Raw genomic sequence first — 25,930 nt, forward strand, 5'->3', positions numbered from 1 at the left:
ATATATATATAGTATATATACTATACTATAATTATACTATATTATACTATATTATACTCCCTAATACTATATTATACAGTATAATATTCATGATGTACTTGTTTTGAATTCTCTTTAGTCATATTTTCAGAAATGCAAACTATTTGGATGGCAAAACCATGAGGACTTTAGTTTATTACAGGCTTTATTGAGCCAAGCGCTGAGCTGTAAATCTTATCTAATCATGCAGGAAAATAAAAATAAATCCATGGCAACACTGATTGGCTGATGGCAGGTGACCAATAGCAAGTGTCAGAACAAGCTGAGAAAATAAAACTGAGGGACAAAATTATGTTTAAAACATGAACACTTATTTTCCCAAAAGAGCCATCATACAGTAAATAAAAGGAATACTACAAAATGACAAAAATAGAGCCAAATTTCAATGTTTATTTAAATGTTTACATTAACAGATTACACACAGTCTCATTTTCGACCATATAGCCAATTTCAAAAAAATTTGTTCCCAGTTTTTTTTCCATTTTTTTTATTTCCAAAAGAAAAAGATGCAGAGAATTTTTTAGAAGTTTGCCAACGAGTTGCTCTTTCAAGATCTTGCTGAATCCATCGTCCACTTTTTTAAACCACCAACGTAAGAAAACTTCTTTCAGATAACTGCAGATTTCTTCAATAATATTTGCATAATCATCAATTAATAGATCAGATATTTCTTTGGTACATTTACCAAACATTTCTAAACCATATTCATGAAAACCAGTAGAAGTTTTGAATAAATCACATTTTATAGTTTTGAACAAATTTTGTACAATTTTATTAAGTTGTTTCTTAATTTCAGAATTGGATATTTTTGAATAAAATTGCTTAAGTTTGTGTTCTGGTTTGGATTCAGTCCCTTCCATTAAAAACGTTTGATTTTGAACTTCTGGAATAATTTTTTTGTAAACTGCGATTAATAATTCATTGTCATCTTCTCTATCATTGTTTGTTTTTTGGGAAGAAGTGCAAATAGAATCTTTAATAGAATAAGAAGGCACGTTTTTCTCACACGAGCCACTCAGGCCCCAGGGTTTAAGATATCCAATAATTGTTTTTATGCCATGCTTCTCATGTAACATGTTTGCTATAAAGAAAGCCTGGATCATGCAGGGCACATGGTTGTGTCTTGCTAAACATGGGCTGTTTGTAGAGTAAATATACATTTCTGAATAATCACAGTTACTTTCATGATAAATTTTTAGTAGTAGTTTAAATATTTTATCTTCAGTATGCTCTGTTTTTGAGTGGTAATGAACTTCAGTTCTACTCTTGTCCAATGATCCATCTTTTTTTTTGAAAACTACAAAAGCAAATTGTTTCTTTGATTTCTTTGCTTCCTTTGCTTTTTCATCAAGATTATTGAAACATTCATTAAAAATTTTGTTATATTTTGCTTCTAGATAAAAATATTTGTAGTTCTTCATAATACTTGGAATTTTATATAAATATTTCAAGGATTTTCTTCTGTTACAGAAGTCTCTATAAATGGTGTGTGAATCAATCATTTTAATAATAAAATCTCCATCATTCATCTTCTCCCACGATTCAGTTCTGGAAATAGCTCTATTTAAAAAAAGAAAAACAAAATGATGAACAATATAACAAATAGCAGAATGTTTATGTAAATGTTTCACTTAATCATGCTCTTATTTTCCTTCCACTTTGATATGATATATTACTTTATTATAATAAATAGTGTTAAACCAGAGTCTCTTGGGTCTAAAACTTGGATCTGACCTGTTTATGGAATTTAGGTAGAATAACAAATGTAAAAAATATTTGCCCGTAAAAAACACAGTTTTACACACTTTTAAACACTTACAAAATATATCTATATGTTAACTTACCCATTGGTTATAATTAGTTGGTATTTTGGAAAATCAGGAGGATCTTTGGAGTATTTTCTGGAAAAAGTAAAGGAATAAAAGGTCATTTTTTTTCATCTCCATGGAAAGATTTACATTTTAATACACACTGTTAATCGCTCACTCTTTCTTTCAATTCTAATGTTTTTAATAATATTCAGGATAACGCAAGAGCATTATATTTAAATTTTAACTGAATCTAAATCATATTATATAAATAAGAAAGAAAATAAAACATGATTCAGAAGAAATCAGTTTTAAGGATTTGTAATATCCTATCAGAGTTTTACAAGTTTTATTTATTAGTATTATTAGAATACATTATTTCTAAACATCCATGGACACTCACCATCCTTATATTGGTAATCTTGATAAATACAACAATCATACCTTATTTTTAAACTATACAGCTGTAAAAATATACAGATAATGGCATTTATCTGCAGTCCATATTTCATATTTCTCCTAATAATTACGCTAAAGTGTTCTCCTGTGTTGCTGATCCAGTAAAACTAGATAAAATAACTGAATCCTGACACAGGCACTGCATTCATTTTCCCCTCAAAAAGGGTCGCATTCACAAAAAAGCTGCAGACTCACTGCTTTAAAACACACTAGTAACAGCAGCACATGATGAAGCGGCGTGTAAAGCAGTGAATGAGAACATCAGTTTAAATACTTACAGAGAAATCTCCTCAGAGCTCGATAGGACGGAAGAGTCTTCAGGTGAAGAACTCTATAATACACACCAGGAGTCAGAAAAAAGGGAAATTAGCAGAAATCTTAAGCTCTGTAATCCTCAATAAAGAGCCACACCATATTTTTATTTTATTTCAGCAGTACCAGGAAAAATCAAGAAGGATCAAATTCACGTACACATACTCGACTTTCATCTGTCAGCGCTTCAACCAGTTCACTTTCTTCTCAATGCAAACCCATGACCTTTTCTCAGCAAACAAAAATATGTTCTAAGAACATTTTTATAAGGTTCCCATCAAGTTATGAAAACGTTTTTTCTGAATGTTTTCTCAGTTTTTTTCTAATAATAAAAAAAAAGTTTTTATCTTGGTTACGTGAATGATGTAGGAAAATATTCAGGGAATGTTTTATGGGCTGAAATATGTGCCACCAGAAACTGAATTTCAATCATTTATATTTGAATTTGAATTGCTAAACTTGAATAATTACATTGAAAAACTGAATTTGAATAACATCATTTGAAATTGTATTGTTTCATTTGAATCATTGCATTGAAAAACTGAATCTGAATTGTATCATTTCAAATTGAATTTATTCGTTTGGAAATGAAGTCCAATAAAATGTGATTCTCACTGAAAATTATGTCAAAACATGGCAAACATGTTTTCTAATATCTTCAATGGTTGTATATACCGAGCTGCAGCGGACACATTTGTAAACGACTTTACTTGCACCCGTTGTGCGAGCTGTCTCTTTAATACCGTGTGGTTTATACACATGTTGCTGCTGATTGGGCTGACATTTTGACACACCCACCAAACAAGAGAAAACGCATCTCAAACCGTTGCGCACCGTTTCCAGGAAACATGTCGTTCAACCCGGAAACCGTAGCAAAACGTTGCTTGAACGTGCCCCTGGTGTAAGAGTCGGACTCTTGGCTCTGTTCTGAGACACAAACTACACATTGAACAGTTTGTGTTTTCCTCTTAACCCTCTGGGGTCTGAGGTGTTTTCTGGGCCCTGGAGGTGATTATAACACGGCGTAAACGCAGCATCAGAGCCATGAAGCAGTCATATGACAAGGAGAGGTGAACGAATCAACTCTTATTTCTGTACATGTGCAGCTGTCATGTGACAGAGAATGAAAGACTCGGACCAGAAGCCCACCTCAGATGGACACGCCTTCCGTTTTCTCCGCCGACGACCCGATCGATGGCTGATGACCCCAGGAAACACCATAAAGGCCCTGGTAAAACCAAATGAATGATTGTAAATATATCTGAAGCAATAAAGAACACAATCTTTGTATCATCTGTGGGGCTAAAGCCTCATTGTAAGGAAAATTTGCTTTTTCCCACTCCCATGTTGTGTGATTTACAGAATTAATATTTTTGCTTATTCTACAGTTAATGAAAAACTTGCCTGGAGAAAAACAAAATCATACAGAAAACATTTTTCTCAAAACACATTTGCGGATTTTATCCATTTTCATCAGCTACATCAATTTACAACATTAAATATTAGATCAACTTACCTCAGAATTAACTTTGTGTTGTCGCTGACGATTTCGTCAGACGTCAAACATATTTTATCAAATATATTCCATCTAGTGGTTTGGAAGAAAACAAATTGTCACATGTAGCTGTTGCAATGAACGCACAAAGACTGTAGTAGATAATCAAACAGTCTTTAATAATAAATCCAACAGAAACATGTAGGAGTTCTTTAGGAGAAGCAAAATAACCAGGCTACCATAAACGAGAACAGACGAAGAACTGATCAAACCGGGAGTATATACAGTATACACAGACTGAATGGGGTTAAACAGGCACAGCTGAACAGAATGAGTAAATAATGAGTTAGCAAGAAAACATCTTGGTTACGCAATGGTTCCCTGAAAAGGGAATGAGACGCTGCATTGAAACGCTGTGTGAACGCCTCTACGTGATTGCGTCGTGATGCACGTATGAAATCAGTCCAATGGCGAGACGGGACATCATAGGCGGGTGACGTCAGCGGCCAGGAAACTATAAAGCACACCCAAACCAAACGGTGTTAGCTTCTGATAGACTGAAGCATGTCGATCACGGCATGCAGGGAGTATGGCAGAGCGACGCAGCGTCTCATTACCTTTTCAGGGAACCATGGTTCCCTTTCGTTGTCACTCCGAGTTACATCGGATGACGACGAATGGGGTTTCGCTTAGAAAGCCTATCAACTTCGAGTATTACAAAACGAGCCAATGGCAAAGAAATGCCATGGGTCTGCGGAATTTGCATGGCGTAACTCCGCCCCACCTCGTGGGTATAAAAGGAGGAAGCCGGCAGCAAGCAGATATGTTTTCGCTTCGGAGCCAAGTGTATTCTTCTCTCCACAAGCCATCTCTGAATTGTCAGCTTTGCAAACGAGTACCTCGAGTGTTGGTGTGACGGCGATCTACGGCGAGAGCGTGCCTCCTGCTGATCTGTTGCAGTGGTCTGCCAGTCGGTGCGTTTCTCCCCGGGTGCTTCAACACTTGAGTTTTCTCTCACTAAAAGAGCTTACACGTGGCACGTCTTTTTAAAGATGTCTCGCCCGTGTACTTCTGGTTGCGGCAGATTGGTATCGGACTCTGATGGGTACGAGCGTTGCATAGTATGTTTGGGCATTGATCATGCTAGAGCAGCGCTCGTGGATGACTCATGTTCTCTCTGTGGGAACATGACCATCGCGTCATTACGGTCGAGACTCAGTGAACTCGCAAGAGTGAGAGTCCCCTCATCCACCCCCCGTCCTGCGGCTGGTGGCCAGGGTGACCTGAGGGTTACGGTCTGGAACAAGGCGCCGACTATGTGTCCGCGACCCCAGCCCCCCTCTTCAATGACGGTGCCCGCTAGTGAACTGCTGATTCCCGCGGGTCTACCCTCTGGTGGCCCGCGTGTTTCAGTTGAAGCTACAGAGGAAGATGCCATGTCTGTTGCAGCATCACTAGGTGGGTTTGACTCTTCTGGAAGTGAGGGCTCGTCACAGCTGCCACCTTCCGGTGTGCATACGGCTGTGCTCGAGTCTGATCCGGAGATGACGGCCATGCTTTCCCGGGCAGCCGCGAGCATCGGACTTGAGTGGAGGCCTCCACCCTGTCCTGAGCGCTCGCGGCTGGACGATTGGTTTTTGGGTAAGGCCGCCGACCCTCGTCCTCGGCAAACCCCAATACCTTTCTTCCCGGATGTGCATAATGAGATCTCGAAGTCCTGGAAGACCCTCCTGTCTTCTCGGGGCCGCTCGCTGGTCTCATCCGCCTTTCCTCCCCTCGATGAGGCAGCTGCCCGTGGGTACACTGGGCTTCCCCCGGTTGAACGCTCTGTTGCCATGCAACTATGTCCTCAGAGTGCTTCTTCTCGGGGCGAGCCTAAGCACCCATCCAAAGCCTGTAGATTTTCATCGACCCTGGTGGCGAAGTCTTACAGAGCGGCGGGACAGGCGGCTGCTTCACTGCATGCTATGGCCACTCTGCAGGTCTACCAGGCCCAGATGCTCAGAGACATGCACGAGGGTAGGACAAACCCAGGGCTCTTTGATGAGCAGCGCGCCGCGACCGACCTTGCTCTCCGGGCGACGAAGGTTACCGCGCGCTCCCTGGGTTTGGTGATGTCCACAGCTGTGGTCCAGGAGAGACATCTGTGGCTGAACCTGGCTGACATGCGGGACGCCGAGCGGACCCTTCTGCTTAATGCCCCCTTGTCCCAGGCCGGCCTCTTCGGCGGTGCAGTTGAAGACTTTGCCCAACAGTTTTCAACTGCCCAGAAACAGACCGAGGCCATCAGACACATTTTGCCCCGCCGGCCCGCTGCTGCCTCCACCCTGCCAGCCGGGCAGACGTCTCGTCCTGTTTCCCGCCGAGGGCGCCCTCCTGCGGCTCCCGCCCCTCCCGCCCGGACCACGCAGCAGCCTCCACCCAGGGCCGGTCGCGGAGGAAGCCGCAAGAAGGCACCACAGCCCTCTCCTGCCCCGCCCCCCGCTAAACGCCGGGCCAAGCAGCGCTCCTGAAACGGGTTGCTCAGGGATGATGGTTGTTTCTCAGGAGGTGGTAGCAGGACCACTTCTTCCCCCGGTGGAGGGCCGGGGGAGAATCTTTTGTTCTCCACTCCCCGCTGCTCACCCACGGGTGGGCAGCACCCTAATGTGGTTAAAGACAGAAACAATCCCCTCTTCCCTGAGCTCACAGAGTTCTCGGGCGACACAGAGCGCGCCCACAAGCCGTGCTCTCCTCGCCCCCCTCTGTCCCGGAGGCGGTTGACACGGCGTGCCGTCCACAGACCGCTTCGCCCCTGTCCCCCTCTGTCGCCAGACCCCTGGCAGAGCAGGCCCCCGCGGGACGACCAGCCTGGTCCTCCCCTGGCCCCCTCTGCCAGGGCGCGGTTGCTAACTGTGCCCCCACTCCGGGCCACTATGCCGTCCACGTCTGGGCCAGTTACTCCGCTTCGCTGCCCCTCCGGGGGGACGCCTGTGGCTCGCATGATCCCGCTGGTTCAGTTCCTAGGAGCCTGGCTAGAGCTTCCCCGTCTGTCCCACTGGATCGCGCGTACCATCAGGCTCGGCTATGCGATTCAGTTCGCACGGTCTCCTCCCCGTTTCAGGGGAGTCCGCTCCACGTCGGTCGGTGGCAATGCCCCTATCATGAGAGCAGAGATTGCCACCCTGCTGGCGAAGGGTGCAATCGAGACTGTCCCTACAGCCGAGATGAGGTCCAGCTTCTACAGCCCCTACTTCATTGTCCCCAAGAAAACCGGTGGGTTACGGCCTATCCTGGACTTGCGCGTGCTGAACCGCTCCCTTCACAGGATGCCGTTCAAGATGCTCACCGCCAAACGCGTTTTCGAATGCATACGGCCCCAGGATTGGTTTGCAGCGATCGACCTGAAGGACGCCTACTTTCATGTCTCCATTCTTCCTCGACACAAACCGTTCCTCCGGTTTGCTTTCGAGGGGCAGGCATACCAGTACGCGGTTCTCCCTTTCGCAGTCACTGCTGACTTGCCTGAGACAATTCGAGGGCAAGAGTGCGGTTCCACTGAAACTCTTTCAGAGGCTCCTGAGGCATATGGCATCTGCAGCCGCGGTCACGCCGCTCGGATTGCTTCATATGAGACCGCTTCAGCTTTTGAACACACTTCCTGAAATGCTGTTCGCTCACCATTGTTATGATTTTTAAAAAGAAATGTTGTGATGAAACTAATAAAAACAAAATCTAAGTTGAAAAGAAGGGGTGACCGCGCGTTTTCAGTTGCTGCTCCAAAATTGTGGAATGCGTTACCTTTTAATATTAGATTAGCTCCTTCCTTGTCTGTTTTTAAATCAAGGCTAAAAACCTATCGTTTTGAATTAGCATATGGCTAAGGATGAAATGTATTGTATTTGTATGGTGTCTTTTATTCTCTCAGTTTTTGTATCTTTTGTATTTGATGTGAAGCACACTGGTCAACTGGTGTTGTGGTTAGTAGTGCTATACAAATAAACTTGACATTGACATTGACATAGTCCTGTTGTACAACAGGAGGTTTTTCTTACCTTCCGGGCTTTAAGCGCTTTCTTTCTCTCTTTCTTCTTATCTCATCTCTCTTACTTGTTATCTATAATGGAAAAGAGGAATCAGAGCCAATTGTTAGTATGATTTTAACTTTAATGTAATCTTCAAACAATAGAAAGTTATTTAAACATTTAAATGTATAACAGTACTGTAAGAGCCAATTCAATATCTGAACAGATTGTAAATTCATTATCTTTTTTTTGCTTCTTGGTTAGTTATTGCAAAATGATTGAGAATATATAGTCATAATGTTTTGCAGTGAAGCAAAAGGTAATTTGGACTTTGATTCTACAATGAGAGCAAGAATAATTCAGAGAGATCAAAGTTGTAACTCACCACTTTTAGTAAAGAATCATGGTTTCTCTCAACTGATGGAACCGCAGAGTTCATTCCTATAGTTAAATCATCATTCAAGTCTGGCACCTGAAAATCTGGCATCTGAACGTCTGGCACCTGAACGTGTGGCATCTGACCATCTGGCATCTGAAAGTCTGGCACCTGAACGTCTGGCACCTGAACGTCTGGCACCTGAACATCTGGCACCTGAACGTCTGGCACCTGAACGTCTGGCACCTGAACGTCTGGCACCTGAACGTCTGGCACCTGAACTTCTGGCATCTGAACGTCTGGCATCTGAACGTCTGGCATCTGAACGTCTGGCATCTGAACGTCTGGCATCTGAACGTCTGGTACCTGAACATCTGGCATCTGAACGTCTGGCATCTGAACGTCTGGCATCTGAACGTCTGGCACCTGAAGGTCTGGCATCTGACCGACTGGCACCTGAACGGCTGGCATCTGAACGTCTGGCACCTGAAGGTCTGGCACCTGAACGGCTGGCACCTGAACGTCTGGCATCTGAACGTCTGGCATCTGAACGTCTGGCATCTGAACGTCTGGTACCTGAACGTCTGGCACCTGAACGTCTGGCATCTGAATGTCTGGTACCTGGACGTCTGGCACCTGAATGTCTGACACCTGAACGTCTGGCACTTGAACGTCTGGCACCTGAAAAAAATTGTAAAATTTAAAAAAAATTAGATGAATATTCAACAAAAATGTTTCAGAAAAAAAGGGTTCCATTAACAATGTATAAATAATGTTGGTAACACTTAACAATAAGATTTTATTAGTTAAAGAGATACTTAGTTAAAGAGATACTTAGTTCACCCAAGAATGAAAATTAACCCATGATTTGCTCACCCAGAATGTATATGACATTCTTCTTTCAGACGAATACAATCGCAGTTATATTAAAAAAATGTCCATTTTCTCTTCCATAGTAGTATGATGTAGAATTAATGTTCATTCTTAATTCAACTAAAGAAGCTACCCAATGTTAAAGGGATAGTTCACCCAAAAATGAAAATTAGCCCATGATTTACTCACCCTGAAGCCATCCTAGGTGTATATGACTTTCTTCTTTCAGACGAATACAATCAGAGTAATATATATATATATATAAAAAAGCTCCTCCAAGCTTGATAATGGCAGTGAATGGGTATATTTTTTTGGAAGTCCATCAAAGTGCATCCATCCATGATTAAAGTGCTCTACACTATGGGGGGTTAATAAAGGCCTTCTGAAGTGAAGCGATGCGTTCGTGTAAGAAATATATCCATATTTAAAACTTTATCGACTAAAATAACTAGCTTATAAGAGAAATGTGGGAGGAGCTTGAGTTTGTTGCCCAGCGCTGTTTGTTTGAATCGCGAGAGGCTCAAAGCTTAAATCTACGTCATACATCGTCAAGTGTTATTTTTTTGGTGTAAGTTGACTTGCGTAGGCCTTCTGCCAAAAGCTAGGTGTTTTAGTCGATAAAGTTTTAAATATCTATATTTTTCTTACACGAACGCATCATTTCACTTCAGAAGGTCTTTTTTAACCCGCCAGAGCAGTGTGGAGCACTTTTATCATTGATGGATGCACTTTTATCATGGATAGATGCACTTTTATCATGGATAGATTCACGTTTATCATAGATGGATGCGCTTTGATGGACTTCCACAAAAATATACCCATTCACTGCCATTATAAAGCTTGGAGGAGCTTGTTTTTATATATATATTACTCTGATTGTATTCGTCTGAAAGAAGAATGTCATATACACCTAGGATGGCTTCAGGGTGAGTAAATCATGGGCTAATTTTCATTTTTGGGTGAACTACCCCTTTAACATTAGGTAGCTTCTTTAGTTGAATTAAGAATGAACATTAAATCTACATCATACTAATACATTGTTAAAATCACCTTTTGTTTGCTCGTTTTCAGTTGACACTGTTTTCAAATGTTTCTTTGGTTTATCTTATGCACCTGGCCCTTGTTAATTAACTCATTAGTTCCCTCGTTTAGTTCTAGTATAGGTACACCCTGTTTTGTTTAGTTCATGGTCCTGTCTTATATGTGTTAGAGTATGTTCCCTTTCAAGGGAACTTCGAGCTGCGTCAAACGCTGCGGGAACGCCCCTGCGTTGTGCGTCATGAAGCACGTATGGAATCAGCCCAATGGAGAGATGAAACGTCATAGGCGGGTGACGTCATCGACCAGGAAACTATAAAGCACCCCAAAAACACAAGCGCATTAGCTTCTGTGCTTTCAGTCGCGCTACATGTGAATCTGTCCCTGTGTGATATTGTCTGTCTTACATACCCTGCACCACACAAACAATTTATCCCTATATATATATTTATTGAGAGATTATGGCGGACGAACAGCAGTTTAGAAAGTGTGTTCCTCCCTGCTCGCGTTATTTAACGAGCGGGGATACACATGATCTTTGTGTTGTTTGTTTGGGAGTTCAGCATGCCCAGTTTGCTCTCGAGGGAGCAGACTGTGAGCATTGCGAGCGTTTGCCGTTAAGGACGCTCCGCTCCCGCCGATCGCTCTTTGAGGAGAGCGGTTCGGTGCGCGCTCCCTCAGTACTGACGTAGTTCGCGAACTGCGTCAGGCTGCTGATTTATCCCTGCGTGCCACCAGAGAATCGGCCAAATTAATGGGTCGTTCTATGGCAGCTCTGGTGGCCGCAGAAAGACATTTGTGGTTAAATCAGACTAATATTAAAGAGAGAGAAAAAGCTTTTCTTTTAGATGCTCCTCTTTCTCCCATGGGGTTGTTTGGTGATGCTGTGAATTCAGTTATCGATAAATTCCAAGAAGAAAAGAAACAAACTGCAGCTTTTAAAAAGTTTCTTCCCCTTAAAGTTCATGTCCCTGGGGCTGCTGGGCGGGAGCAGCCCCGGCCGTCTTCGAGCTCATCACATAGAGCGCAGCAGAGGCAGAGTGTCGCGTCTCGTGCTCCCCCTGCTGGACAGTGGGCTCAGCCGCGACACTCTCAGCCGAAGCCTTCTCCCAGTAGAACTGATCTGAGGACAGTTATATTGGCTAAGAAGGCTTCGGCTAAGAAGAAGTCCTGACGCCAAGCCGTTCAGGATGCTGAGGGTGGTCCCCACCGAGGCGGAAAGGTGTTCACCTCTTTTTACGGTGCCCATTCCTCCTCGGTGCCCTCAGGGGCTCGTTCTGCCAACCCCGCCTTTATGCCGGGGCACAGACGATCCCAGCGAGCGCTTTCCCGAGGGACGCTCGCTCCCTCTGAGGAGGGTCTCAGAGCGGTCAGACCAGTTGTTCCCTGCCGGTGCGCCGTTACAGGGCGCTGCGTCTGCTGCTCAAGTTACACCAGAGGCCAGTCTCGAGAGGCTGGTACCCTTAGTAGAATTTCTGGCAGAGTGGAAAAGCCTTCCAAAAATATCTCATTGGGTCCTGCAGACAGTAGAAAAGGGTTATGCTATCCAGTTCAGGTGTCGTCCACCAAAATTCAGAGGGGTTCTGCACACAGTGGTGGGCCCCGAGCAGGCTCTGGTATTGGAACAAGAGGTGAAAACGCTCCTTCAAAAAGAGGCTATAGAACGGGTTCCTCCTCCCAGTTTGGAGTCAGGTTATTACAGCTGATATTTCATCGTTCCAAAGAAGGATGGGGGGTTGCGTCCAATTTTAGACCTGCGCATATTGAATCGCTCGGTAGGGAAGCTAAAATTCAAGATGCTCACTATCAAGCAGATCGTGTCTCAAATCAGGTCCGAGGACTGGTTTGTCACGATAGATCTGAAGGACGCATACTTCCATGTGTCCATCCTTCCACAACACAGGAAGTTCCTGAGGTTCGCCTTCGGGGGCGAGGCGTACCAGTACAGGGTTCTTCCGTTTGGCCTAGCTTTATCTCCCCGCACTTTCATGAAATGCATGGATGCAGCACTAGTGCCTCTGAGGCTTCAGGGCATTCGTATTCTCAATTACATCGACGATTGGTTGATTTTAGCTCAGACCGAGCAGATGGCGGTTCGGCATCGAGATGTCGTCCTCGCTCATATCAGAAAGTTGGGGTTGAGGCTGAACGCAAAGAAAAGTGTATTATCTCCTTCCCAGAAGACCACTTTTCTGGGTGTCGTTTGGGATTCGGTATCGATGCGGGCGCGACTCTCTCCGACCCGCATCGCTTCGATTCTCTCAGCTGTGAAACAAGTGAAGCTAGGCCAGCTACTCACTGTCAAGCAGTTTCAGAGACTGTTGGGTCTGATGGCAGCAGCGTCCAACGTTATACCTTGCGGCCTGTTGTACATGAGACCGCTACAGTGGTGGCTCAGGACCAAGGGATTCTCCCCGAGGGGAAATCCGCTCCGCACGTTCAAAGTCACGCGGCGCTGCCTTCGTGCTCTGGTCATGTGGAGAGAAACTTGGTTCCTATCCAAAGGTCCTGTGCTGGGGGCTCTTTGTCGTCGCATAACGCTAACGACGGATGCTTCCCTCACAGGGTGGGGGGCGGTCATGAGTGGTCGCCCAGCCCAAGGTCTGTGGCAGGATCATCATCTTTCGTGGCACATAAATTGTCTAGAGATGTTGGCTGTGTTTCAGGCTCTGAAACACTTCCTAACAGACCTGAGAGGCCATCATGTGTTAGTTCAATCAGACAACACGTCGGTGGTCTCTTATATAAATCATCAGGGGGGCCTGCGGTCTCGCCGGCTTTACAAGTTGGCCCGTCAGATCCTCCTGTGGTCCCAAGGGAAGCTACTATCTCTGAGAGCAATGTATCTCCCTGGGTATTTGAATGTGGTAGCAGACTCCCTGTCGAGGCAGGGGCCGAGGCCAGGGGAATGGAGACTCCACCCCGAGGTGGTGGAGCTCCTTTGGTTGAGTTTCGGTCGCGCCGAGGTGGACCTATTCGCTTCCAAGGAGACCACTCATTGTCATCGGTGGTTCTCCATCACTCTTCCAGCCCCCCTGGGGTTGGATGCTATGGTGCAGCCGTGGCCGAGGTCACGTCTGTACGCCTTTCCCCCGATTGCTCTGTTACCAGGAGTTCTGGAGAGGGTCCGCCGGGACGGGGTCAGTCTACTACTAGTAGCCCCGTTCTGGCCGGCCCGAGTATGGTTTGCGGACCTGATTTCTCTCCTGGACGGTTCTCCTTTGGAGCTCCCGGTCAGGAGGGATCTACTCTCCCAGGCGGGGGGCACGATACTTCACCCCCGCCCAGAATTGTGGAAACTGTGGGCTTGGCCTCTGAGGGGGCCCAGCTCATAGACTCCGGTCTCTCAACCGAGGTTGTTGAGACCATTCTTAACTCCAGAGCTCCATCCACGAGGAAGCTTTATGCCTTGAAGTGGAAACTTTTCACTTCTTGGTGTGGAGAACACCTGCAGGACCCAGTTAACTGCCCAGTGGGTGCAGTGCTGGAATTCCTGCAGGAGCGCTTCTCCACAGGGTTATCCCCCTCCACACTAAAGGTGTATGTGGCGGCACTAGCTGCTTACCACGTCCCTTTCAGTGGAGTTTCTCTTGGGAGACACCCGCTTATAACTCGTTTCCTCCGTGGCACTTTGAGGCTGAGGCCAGCAGTTCGTACGAGGGTGCCGACTTGGGATCTGGCCATTGTATTAGAAGGTCTTTCCCTAGCTCCTTTTGAACCTATCGAAGAAGTTCCCGAGAAGTTTCTCACTTTTAAGACTATCTTTTTGCTTGCTATCTCTTCACTAAAAAGAATCGGAGATTTGCAGGCTCTGTCGGTTTCACCCTCGTGCCTGGAATTTGCACCTGGCATGGTTAAAGCTTTTCTGCATCCTAGACCAGGTTACGTTCCTAAGGTTCCTACTAATATTGTTAGACCTACGGTTCTGCAGGCTTTCTGTCCTCCTCCATTTATGTCATCGGACCAGGAGAAACTTAATTCACTCTGCCCTGTTAGGGCATTAGACGCTTATGTCCACAGAGCTGCCCTGTGGAGGAAATCAGAACAACTTTTTGTATGTTTCGGGCCACCCAGGAAAGGGTGTCCGGCGTCTAAACAGAGAATGAGCAAGTGGGTGGTTGAGGCTATCTCACTTGCTTATGAGTCGGCTGGCCAGCCTTCACCTTTGGTTGTCCGAGCTCACTCTACCAGGAGTATGGCTGCTTCTAAAGCTCTTTTGTCGGGGGTTTCCCTGAGTGATGTTTGTGATGCGGCTGGATGGTCTTCACCGCATACTTTTATTAAGTTCTATGACCTAGACTTAAGCTCTACCCCTGGGGCACAGGTGCTCTCGTCCTCTGTGCGCTAGTCTCACATGACGGTCATTTGGTCCTATGGCGACGTGGGTATTCGCGTTCCCGCAGCGTTTGACGCAGCTCGAAGTTCCCTTGAAAGGGAACGTCTCGGTTACGTATGTAACCCTAGTTCCCTGATAGGGAACGAGACGCTGCGTCGCTCCGCCATACTCCCAGCACTCCCGTTAGCGCTTCCTTCAAGCCTATCAGAAGCTAATGCGCTTGTGTTTTTGGGGTGCTTTATAGTTTCCTGGTCGATGACGTCACCCGCCTATGACGTTTCATCTCTCCATTGGGCTGATTCCATACGTGCTTCATGACGCACAACGCAGGGGCGTTCCCGCAGCGTTTGACGCAGCGTCTCGTTCCCTATCAGGGAACTAGGGTTACATACGTAACCGAGACGTTATTTAGTTCTTCAAGTTATCTCCTGTATGTTTCCTAGGTGGAATCTACAATTAAAGACTATTTTGAGTATCTTCTTCATCATGGTCTTTGTTATCAGCCACATACTGTGACAGAAGACAGAACCAACAAACAATGGAATGACTGAGCTACAGAAATTTGCAGAAGATCATCTCCTCTCCCTCCGTCAGGATGCTTGTCCTTGGTAATAGTATGTGGAGGAGTTTTTAGAGTTTTCCACCTATGAGTTGGAGCAACACTCTCTCAATGCCTGCTTTCAGATGGGACTGGATGATGAGGTCATTTGGTTCAGGTATCCTAGTTGTTGTGATTCACCCTTAGCTGATTTGATTAATTTCATCCTTTGGCTAAATGGTTCAAAAACACACTTTTAAACTTTCTACCTTTTAAATTCTACCATTTGAATAAACCATCATTAAAAAAACACAAAAATCTCTTCTTACTGTCTGGGTCCGGTCTTCGGACACACGTGGATATACTGTACTTTTTTTAACGTAATTTCAGATTTTGTTCACTGTAATGCTGACTCTCTAACACAGTATAATATAATAATATAAAACCACAAAACCATGAGCACTTAGTTTATTACATACTTTATTGAGCCAAGCTCAGCTGAGCTGTAAATCTTATCTGACTAACCATGCAGAAAAATAAAAATAAATCCATGGCAACACTGATTGGCTGATGGCGGGTGACCAATAGCAAGTGTCTGAACAAGCTGAGAAAATAAAAAAGAGGGACAAAATTATGAACACTTATTCTCCCAAATTCCTGTTATGTTTCTCTATTAGCCACTATTGCCACTATTTGTAAATCATTTTATATGTGTCAGGGTTCTGTCACTTCTGTCTAACCTATTTCTTGGTTTTGTGACAGAGCCCTGACACTCCTGTTTTTCCAGCCTATGACAGGGGGGAGACTCAACCGGACAGTGATGGCAGAACAGGCTCTGCCAAGGGAATATACGGGCTCACCGCAGGGAGCCGTACCGTGGAAGAACACACATAGTATGGCATTGCCATTGGGATCACAACATATGGACCCAGCCTAACACAGGTTCCACCAGTGCATACGAGTGAAAGGCCTGGCTTCGGACGCTCAGCCACATCAGTTGCCGAAGGGTATGGAGGAACTCGACAGGGTTCGGCTAATTAGGGGAACTCACTAGAGCAAGAATTGCGCACTAATCCAGTCCATTGGAGGGGAATGGCGCAGCAAGCCGACACTTTGAACCGGGCTTACAGTGAAACTGGCTTCATGTGAAGGGAGCCCATGGGAAGCAGCGGTTTGACACATAGGCTAGTTTTTTTTCTTTTTTTCTAGCGAACGTGATAGGTGCTGCCCAGCCCCCAACTCCATTTGTCATCTGTTAAGCATGGCACTCTGTGTCAAAGCCTAGGAGGGAGCAATACACTCACTTGGGAGGAGCTAACCACCTAGGTGGGCGCGTGCACCTTGGAAAATCCCCAGATGAAGGCAACCACATGTAGTGGGCTAACCCCTGCTTGGAAACAGCCTTCCCTTCTGCTGGTCTCCGTAACAGACAAGAGCTGATCTAAGGTCCAGGCTTTGCATTCTGAGCACGTATAACCGCAATGAAGTGGACGGACAGAGAAAAGACAGGCTGGGTCTGCCTCCTCCACGCAGCGCTTGCAGGCTCACCACCTAGTCCCGTAGGAGAGGTAGGAACCTTGGGCACATGTCCAGGCCTGGGTCTCAATATCCTGAGAGTTAGCCGGCCCGAATTCCAGGCACTATTCGTTGACTGAAAATGCGTGCAAGTCCCTACCCTCTAGATAGAGACCATGCAAGCAGGAGAACTGTTTCTCAAAAAAACGTTTTTTAACTCACTGCCTGCAGGACTCAAGGGAGGTCTCTGCAGTGCGGTAGCACCATAGATAAGTCCCAAGAGGGTAAAGAGGGGGCGCAAGGCAGATTCTGTCTCCTTGCTTCCCTCAGGAACCTGACGATCAAGTCCTGCTTCCCACGAATTTGTATCCACTGTATCCTGATGTGTGTCAAAAACAGAGGCAACAACATTTTGAGGTGTAGGAGATAGTCCTCACTCCAACCCATTACCAAAAAAAAAAAGCACCAAAGTGATCGAACACCTTCGGGATCTCCTCACGGAGAGAATAATTATTTTCAATGATTAGGTTTCACTTCTAAGGAGGGCATGCCTTATTTGAGACGGGTGTTCTCACAGAAGTGATGGTCTCTACTAGAGATGCGCGGTTGGCGGTTACAGCCGCGGACTCCGCGGATAAACCGCGGATTGGGCGGATGACGTGACGAAAAATAATATTTTAATTAAATTCGGGCGGGTGGCGGGCGGTTGAACCAATCAAATGAAAAATATATGTATACATTGTTAAATATTGTTATCTGACTATACCTACATCAAAAAAAAAAAAATCGAGCACACTTTGAAATAGTCAAATTTTCATCAGGCAGCTAGTCGAGTCTATGCAGAGACTGCTTGTTATTATCAGAGATGGCAACACCGGCGAAGGAGGTACGTGACAAACTCAAAAAAGGACAATTAAAAACAAAGGAAATAGAAGGTCAGAAAAGTGTTGCCTGGAATAAGTGCAGCATGTTGAAATTATGTGCCAAAATGCATTTTCTATTAGGCTACAATGAAAATATTGTACAGTAGCCTATCAGATAAGGTCAGGTTTGCCGAAGTGCGTTTAATTTAGGCTATTTATTTATTTTTGTACCTGCGCGCCGATCGGAGACAGAGTTCACTGCTGATATTCTGAGAGCTTTCTAGTCTCGCGGCTGTCATCTGCAGCGCCTTTTATCGCCCAATCAGTGGATGGCGGGCGGGTGCGGTTTTGAAAATTGGTCAAAAAGGTTGGTGCGGATGGATGGCGGGCGGATGATGAGTTTTGTGATGCGGTTGCGGATGAAATAATAGCCCATCCGCGCATCTCTAGTCTCTACGGCATACAAATTCTTGCGGTAGCAACCAGAACCTCCGAGCCTCGTTCTTTTAGAACCAGACCTGGAATTCTCCAAGGTCTACACGTGGGTGCCATCATGCCCCATTCCTGAGAATGTACTCAGAGGAAGCAGTCAGGAAGGGCTGTCGAGAGGAGAGGTCTGGTTGGGCTAATAAGGGGCAACTAGCAAGACCTGCTCATCTCTTCTCTGACTTTAACACAGTTGTGTGCAAGAAGGCTCACTGGAAATGCATTTTTGCAAGGGCCCTGGGGCCAGCTGTGGCCAAAGTCTTTCTGTGCCGAGCGGTGTCCACTCAGACAGAAGAAAAAAACAACTAGCAGAGGGACGAGTCCAGAGGGTCAACAGATGTAACTGTGTGGTCCCAAGTGGTCCCAAACAGCTGGACCAGCTGGGGGACGGAGTCTCCACTATCTCTGGGCCAGAGGCTGTCGTGAGGCTCGCCAGTGGCACGATTGAGCAGGCCAGAATTAATAAGTGGAATGAAGCAAACTTAGAAGCTTCTGACTCCGAGGAGGAGGTGGCGGGCGAGTTGTGACATGCGAGGGGAGCGTAGCTTAATGGTCACAATGTTGTCTTTTCAGACCAGTACTTGCTCGCTGAGCAGCGGTGTCTCAAGTGAAGAAACTGCAAACAACTCGAGGCAAAGGACGCCAATGGAGTCGGAGGGCCGTCCAGACCTCCGTTACTGCATGGCCTTTGTACGTGGCCCCTCAGCCGGTGTTGATGGACACTCATTCTAGGAGCCGTTGGCCCTGAGAAACCAAAGGTCTGTTTACGGGCTGAGGGTTTGGCGGCAGGCCAGGGTGTTTTCATACGGAACGCGCCGCTCTGCCACGGCCACCTCGGGACTCGGCCGTGAAGCCATGAAGTGCTGAAGCGGTCTTCATATGGAGGAAGCCATGTGGCTGCGTCTGCCATATGCCCCAGGAGCCTATAAAAAGTTTTCAGTGGGACCCTTTCTCACTTCTATACAGCAGTGACCAGACACACACTCTTTTAGAGATGCGTTTGACCGAGTCCAAACTAGAAAAGAGATCCTCAGCCCGTGGACGAGTTTGCTTTTTCCCAGTTGACCTGTGGACCCAACTGGATATGAGCACTAGAAGGGTAGGACTTTGTACTGTTACTTCACACCTTTCAAACGCATGAACACAAGATGGCCTGTGGTGCGGAAGGATAGAGATCTGAAGTACAGATCAGGTCGAACGCTGCAGACCAACCTTGGGAACAGGGTCGCCAACCTTGGCGAATTGAATGGAGGCTTTCGAAAAAGGACCCGTCTCAATAACACAGGACCAAGGTGGTCATGACCCATCTCTCTAGGGTACAACGAAGTATGGGTTTATTTTAAAAGCCGGCCTTCATATCGGCTGGAGGGGGTGGCTGCATCTCATCCTTCGCCAGTAGACTGCGATCTGCGCACACAAGTCAGGAGCATTGCTCAACACGTAGGTGTGATAAATATCACTAACTTATTAGGAGCATATCTGCTCAACACCTAGGTATGATGAATATCACTGAGCTTGGGCGGAAGCCGAGGGAAAATAAGCAGAGTCTGATGGTACAGTTTGGGGCCAGCTGGACCGGTTGGGAAGCATTTTAGGCTTCCACAAGCGGGCCAGGGGCCAGGGAACCACAGACGTACCCGAGGTAGGGCAGCAGGATGGAGGACAGGGACACAGCTCGATAGGCCCGAGGGCGGCCCGAAGCGGTGTCTGAGTGTGCAGTGCAACACTTACCTGACTCCACTAAGCGGCAGGGGATGCGTGAGAAGGAGCTCACCCATGAGCTCGTGGTCTGGGCTACCCTTGTGCATGTTCATGAGTGCCTGGGCCTGGTGGACCTGAAGCAACGTCATGGCATGCAGAGAGGAAGCGGCTTGCCCACAGACTTTGTAAGCCTTGCCCATCAGAACGGACACAAACTTACAGGCCTTAGAGAGGAGACGGGGATCCCCCTTCCATGAGATAGCGGTCGCTGGACACAGTTGCATTGCAACAGACCGCTCCACTGGAGGGATAGCCTCGTAACCCTTCACCGCTCCCCCATCAAAGGTAGTGAGGGGGAGGAGCTACTCAGGTAATTTCTGGCAGACAAAGGTGACGTCCATGCCCTTGTGAACTCCTCATGCACTTTAGGAAAGAAAGGTACCAGAGTGGCGGGCTGAGAACCAGACTGACCCGCTCCAAGAAACCAATCATCCAACCAAAACGGTTCGGGACACGGTGGAGGGTTCCACTCGAGCCATACCGCCTCGGCCGCCTTTTTGAGCATAGCTGCCATCTCTGGATCTGGCTCAGGCAATGCTGGTCTCTCAGAGGGAGGCAGCGCAGCCGAGTCGTCATCTCCAGAGGCCAGCTCCCCTTCCGATGCTCCTGTCCTCTGGAGAGGCCCGAATGAAACAGCTGGTCAGTCCACCACAGAGGGACTCGGAGAACTCCACCAGCTGCAGTGTGAAAGAGGAGTGAGGGATCCACGGGGCTTTGCTGGGCGGATTACCCGTCACTGTAATCCTCAGGTCACCCAGCCCAGAGAGCACTCCAGGCTCTTTCTGGGAAGGTAACCCAGAAGAAACACCAGAGCTGGGCCTGGGGATGGGGACTCCACCCTCGCGAACGAAGGCGAGTCTCGACCTCAACACCGAGACGGTCATATTCCCGCAATGGAAACATGACTAATCCACAAGAGCTGCCTCAGCGTGCTTTAAACCCAGACACGTGATACAACTCTTGTGACCATCGGAGGGGGACAGAGCCCTACCGTACCCAGAAACCGTGTTGCCCTTCTAGAAATGGGACATGTCACCAGTGCCAGAGCACATAGGGAATGACCGCGGCAACACTAAATTAGCTAACTGAAATAGTGAAGCACTCACTTTTCCGCCCTGAACCGGCCGTCAACACACACAAACACAGAAATCTGCTTGCTGTAAAAACAGCAGTTGAGAGATTCAAAGCTCGAGATCACCGCTGCACTGCACTGTAGAACACCAGCACTGAGTGAGTCTTTCCATAAGAACACAGACACACTCGCTCGTTGTTTAAACAGCACTCTTCAGAGACATCAAACGATCAGCTCTGAAGCGAAAGACAACTAGTGCGTGCATCCACTTCCGTATTTATACCCACGCTGCAGGGGCGGAGTGTGTCATGCAGTTCACGTAAGCCAATGTGCATTGGCTCGTGTTAACAGTACTCGAAGATGACAGGCTCCCTGGCATGATCCCAATCAGTCGACACGTCGACTACATCGAACATGAGCGACTGAAAGGGAACTAAACATTCTTAAATCAAGATACATTTACTGGAGAAACAAAATGACTGAAGATATTAAGGAACGAGCTGTTCTTCCTGTTGAATAAAGTGTCATCTAAATGAGTGTCCCGTTATTCTAAAATTCTCATTTCACTCAGTGTCGGTTAAGTGGAGCAGGAGCATGCATATGTAATAATGTGTCACTTTACCGTTCTTGATGCTTAAATAGGTTACCGTTTATTAGCGAGTTTATTAACTGTTTATTTAAAGTCAAGCGTTTTGTTTAATTATCAATGGCAAATTACAACATACATTTGCTACATTCCAGTAGAGCCGCTGCACAGACGACAAAACTGATGAAGGAAGATTGTCAGTCGATCGCGTCAGAAAATGAAAATGAAGCTCGTCTTTAATCTGCTAAATTATTGTTTTGTGAATCATTCACGATATTGAGATGACTGACAGTGATACCCAGCCATAGCGACGGAAGACATTTTTCAAAACAGATCCATACATTGAACAAATCAGAAAAAGACAGATTTTGTTGACTTAATAGACTAACTAAATAGGATTGCTTTCAATATAAAAACCAATGAAAATGTAAAAGAACACTAAAATTAATTAAGTTTGAAACCCCATCACACATTTCAATGTTTAAATAAAGTGTCGGGACAGTTTATTTATTTAAAACAGAGGTGCATCGAGTTTAGAGTTTATTTCCTTTGCGATGCAAAATAAGATACACAGAATCTTATTCTTGCGATATTTTAAATTTGTATTGCAAAAGAAATTGCAGCTACATTAAACAAATAAAACAGTATAAAACGAAAATAGTCCAAAGCAACATAAATTAAGAACATGAGTTTTTCTTCTCTCTCTCTCGCGCTGGATCTCTTTTTAGCAAGTTTATTTAGGGTGTATTCACACCTGCCTTGTTTGGTTCGATTGAATCGAACTCTAGTTCGTTTACCCCCTTGGTGCGGACCTTTTGGGCAGGTGTGAATACAGCAATCGAACTCGGGTGCGGATCAAACAACCGAACCGAGACCCAGCTGAAGAGGTGGTCTCGGCACGGTTCCAAACGAACTCTGGTACGGTTCGTTTACGGTGTGAACATGAACCGACCCAATTGCAAGAAAGCACTGCGCCTTTGAGTTAACAGGAAAACTTTGACAGCCTACTACATTCCATTCCGGCGCGCTGTCTGGCCACACGATACTGTTGCGCGTCTTTCTGCGCGTCGTGTGTGCATCATTGGAATGGAATGAATGAATGAGTGACAGGGCTCTCAAGTGTCACGCTCTCCCGCCACACATTGTATTTCTCACGCTGAAAAACTATTTGTAATATATTTAATATGCCGCAGCGCCCAAAACTCTGGCCGCGCCGCTCTCACTGTGGAACCGGCTGGAAGCGCGTCTCCTCTGGTGTTGTTAGCCAATCAGAAAATAGCACTATTGTATCTGGGTAAGATTTAACGCAACCACCAATGACACCGAGTCGGCACGACATTTTGGTTCACTTGCAAAAAGAGCAGTGTGAAAGCGAACCGTACCACCAAAAAAAAATAAAAAAATTATTTGGTCCGGACCAAAGCAAGTGAACTATCGGACTTTCCTGGTGTGAATACACCCTTAGTCTCCCTCACTGCGCGCGCCGGGTCTCTCTCGAAATTAAACATTTCAGGGTAAAAACACATCATACAGCTGATAATATGTCGCTGCGTGTCATCCATACAAATCACGAAAAAAAACTGTAACAAATTATTTAGCCTTTGTTGCTTCAAAGACACAGCATGCCTTGTTGAATTCACATTACAATAAAACGAGTTTAAACGAATTTAAAACGTCTTTAAAACGAATTAAAGAGCTATGTATATACTGCTCACTGCGTTCGTTTCTTGGCATGAATGCGTCGTCAACAGTTCATGTTTAGATAATGCCAGATTGTTTACAATCATACACACTGCTCAAACATTCTAAAACTCTACAAAACCAGTTGAAACAACGGCGTTTGAGGGACCCCTAATTGGCACAGGGCCCTGGGGTGGCCGGAACAAGCACCCACACTATCTCCGCTACTGAAACACTACATTCAGATTCATCAATCGGAATGAATTCAGTCCGACTGAAACAAAAGTTGTGCATGTAAACTAGCAAGAGAAATTCAGAGAGATTGTAACTCACCGCTCTCAGTAAAGAATCACAGTTTCTCTCAACTGATGGAACCGCAAAGTCCATTTCTATAGTGGAATCAACATTCATAGTCCGTTTGTTCATCTATATTGGAAACGAGGAATTAGAAAAGGATAAATTAGCAGAAAACCCTAAGTATGCAGTTTAAACATCAAGCACTGTAATCCAAACTGAATCAGTCAGATCAGAATAACTTACCATATAATTGTTTTAGCAGTTCCAAGACAGTACTTTCTCTTAGATGGAGAGACTCTGTATGTCGGCCTACAGTTCAGTCACTCGACCAGTAGACCTGTGTGCCAGAAACTCCTGCCCCGGGATCTTTTCGTAATAAAATCTTTTCGCTTTTCTTAAAGCAAGTGGTTTGATGTATCATGCGAAGTGAAAAGCTGGTAAATGACTGCTCATTTATAGTCTGATAAAGCCCAACCCTTTGAGGATATGACGATGCAAATCATGATGCATAACACTGTTGTTCATCTCGATTAACCTGTGCATTCACATACTGAATGATGACAAGAGCAAGAGATCAAATTACATAAATGTCTGATGTCACAACCCTGATCAGCCTCTGCTTTATTCAAACTCATTCAACAGTTCACTTTCTTCTGAACACAAACTCAGCTAACAAAAATATGTTCTAATCACGTTTTTCTAATGTTCCCATTAAGTTATGAAAATGTCATTTCTAAATGTTTTCTCCAGTTTTTTAAATGTTTTAAAGAACATCCAACTAAAACGTTTTAGAAAAGAAACGCTCCATGATCGATGTATAAATAATGTTTTTTGTGCTAATGTTTTGAGAACATTATGAAAGAGCAGATGTTACTGTAAGAATGTTAGTTTATAACTTTGAGAGATCGTTCCCTGTTCTCTGGGTCCAAACTAAAACAGTTCATATCCAATAACGCTATTAATATGTCATCTTACATGCTAATAAATGAACAGTTTCTCTGTTTCAGTATTTGTGTTCTTGTGTTTCTCAAGAGTGTTTCCGTTTCCTATAAAGTGAAACTTACACACACACTCCTACACCAAGTCTAAGAAAATAGTTCAACAAGGTCTAATTTGTTGAAAAGTGATCAGCAAATTATTTATAATGTTTATAACATAATATATAACACTGTTGAGAATCACAGTAGAGCAAAAGACAAAAATCTGATCAAGTTCTAGATCAAATCTGAGGATTATGGATCAGATTAATGTTTGTCAATTTGAAAATGGATTTTAGTGTAATTGTACAAATGTCCTTTCTGTTTCCTATACAATGAAACTGACAATCCCATTTTTCTAAACATGTTGCAATGATGATGAAAGTAATTTGTGGGATTTTCTATTCCTCAGGAACAGCACATCTCTCCTCAACACACAGGGTGTGTCTTTATAGGAAACAGAAACACATCAGACATAAGTAACACACACATTAACACTCCTGTGATGGGCATTTACTGCAATAATACTGTATGCCTGTATACTCGGATATACCCTATTGACAAACTCCAATTCTTCTGAACATATTTGACTGATGATAATGATGATGATGATGGAAAAAATCTGTGGTTTACATTGTCATAACCTGCTTTCAATCCTTTTAACATTTTAACCCTGACTAATGATATAATTATAACGATCACCAGTGAGAGTGCCCGGGATAACTATCAGAGGCCCGGCCAATCACCACACATCCACAGACTACATTTCCCATAATCCTCTAGTTTTATGATCTGTAGTTTTAAAACATATAATGCAATGTGTAGCGAATTAGCTCTATGAAATATTAATAACCAATCATAACTTGTTATAATTGATTATGAATATTTGGTTAATCGGGTTAACTTGATGTAGCTACATTAACATTACAACCAATTACTCAGTTCATTCTGTGAACCCTCAATATTGGTTATTAATTAATTAATAGAAATGTACATTTCCGGGGCATGGGAAATGTCTTTCTTACTAAGTACTACTAAGAGCAAGTAGTTAAGATCGATATGATTATTGACTTCCAGATATGAGCTTGAGACACGGACAACTTTACATGTGATATGAACAAGATTTTATTAACTAGACTAAACATTTAAACTACTCTAACATACACATACATACATGCATACAGTTTCCCAAGGGAAAGAGAGCTGAGGCAGAATACAGGAAAGCAAGAAGTTATAGCATTGTTTGAAATTCAGCAGATCAACAGCCTTGAGCAAACCATCAGTTTAGTTCTAACACGACCTTTAAAAGGTGTAAGGATACTTAATGTATCAAATAATGAGACTAAGTTTGATACTTGCATGTCTCGCCCATTTGAATTAAACTGTTCTGATGCAATTTGTTGAGGCTCCAGTTG

General features: G+C 44.9%; 1 protein-coding gene across 3 annotated transcripts; it reads right to left on the bottom strand.

Moving 5' to 3' along the window:
* Positions 1-409: 409 nt before the first annotated feature.
* LOC143738112 (uncharacterized) lies at positions 410-23,966 on the bottom strand. 3 transcript variants are annotated; one of them, XM_077230032.1, is made up of 10 exons: positions 23,782-23,887; positions 23,575-23,667; positions 9,070-9,174; positions 8,503-8,994; positions 8,148-8,209; positions 4,135-4,206; positions 3,768-3,846; positions 2,585-2,637; positions 1,884-1,940; positions 410-1,599 (listed from the first exon to the last, which is right to left on the bottom strand). In XM_077230032.1, exons 1-10 carry the CDS (start codon positions 23,782-23,784, stop codon positions 441-443), a joined length of 2,175 nt encoding a protein of 724 aa, XP_077086147.1. In that variant the 5' UTR covers positions 23,785-23,887; the 3' UTR covers positions 410-440. The 3 variants fall into 3 exon arrangements, with proteins under 3 accessions (XP_077086147.1, XP_077086145.1, XP_077086146.1); XM_077230030.1 differs by having other exon boundaries at positions 8,503-9,174; positions 23,782-23,966; XM_077230031.1 differs by having other exon boundaries at positions 4,147-4,206; positions 8,503-9,174; positions 23,782-23,895.
* Positions 23,967-25,930: the final 1,964 nt, after the last annotated feature.

Source organism: Siphateles boraxobius, unplaced genomic scaffold, assembly GCF_051911475.1.
Source record: "Siphateles boraxobius isolate OS27281-9 unplaced genomic scaffold, OSU_SipBor_1 138, whole genome shotgun sequence".
Lineage (NCBI taxonomy): Eukaryota > Metazoa > Chordata > Actinopteri > Cypriniformes > Leuciscidae > Siphateles > Siphateles boraxobius.

What these genes read in the sequence shown, in the direction of transcription:
- LOC143738112 (XM_077230030.1), bottom strand. An exon ending in GTGATTCTTTACTGAGAGCG is followed by an intron (nt 9,175 to 23,574) that starts GTGAGTTACAAT and finishes AATTTTTTTCAG; the next exon opens with GTGCCAGACGTTCAAGTGCC. An exon ending in AGCTCTGAGGAGATTTCTCT is followed by an intron (nt 1,941 to 2,584) that starts GTAAGTATTTAA and finishes TACTTTTTCCAG; the next exon opens with AAAATACTCCAAAGATCCTC.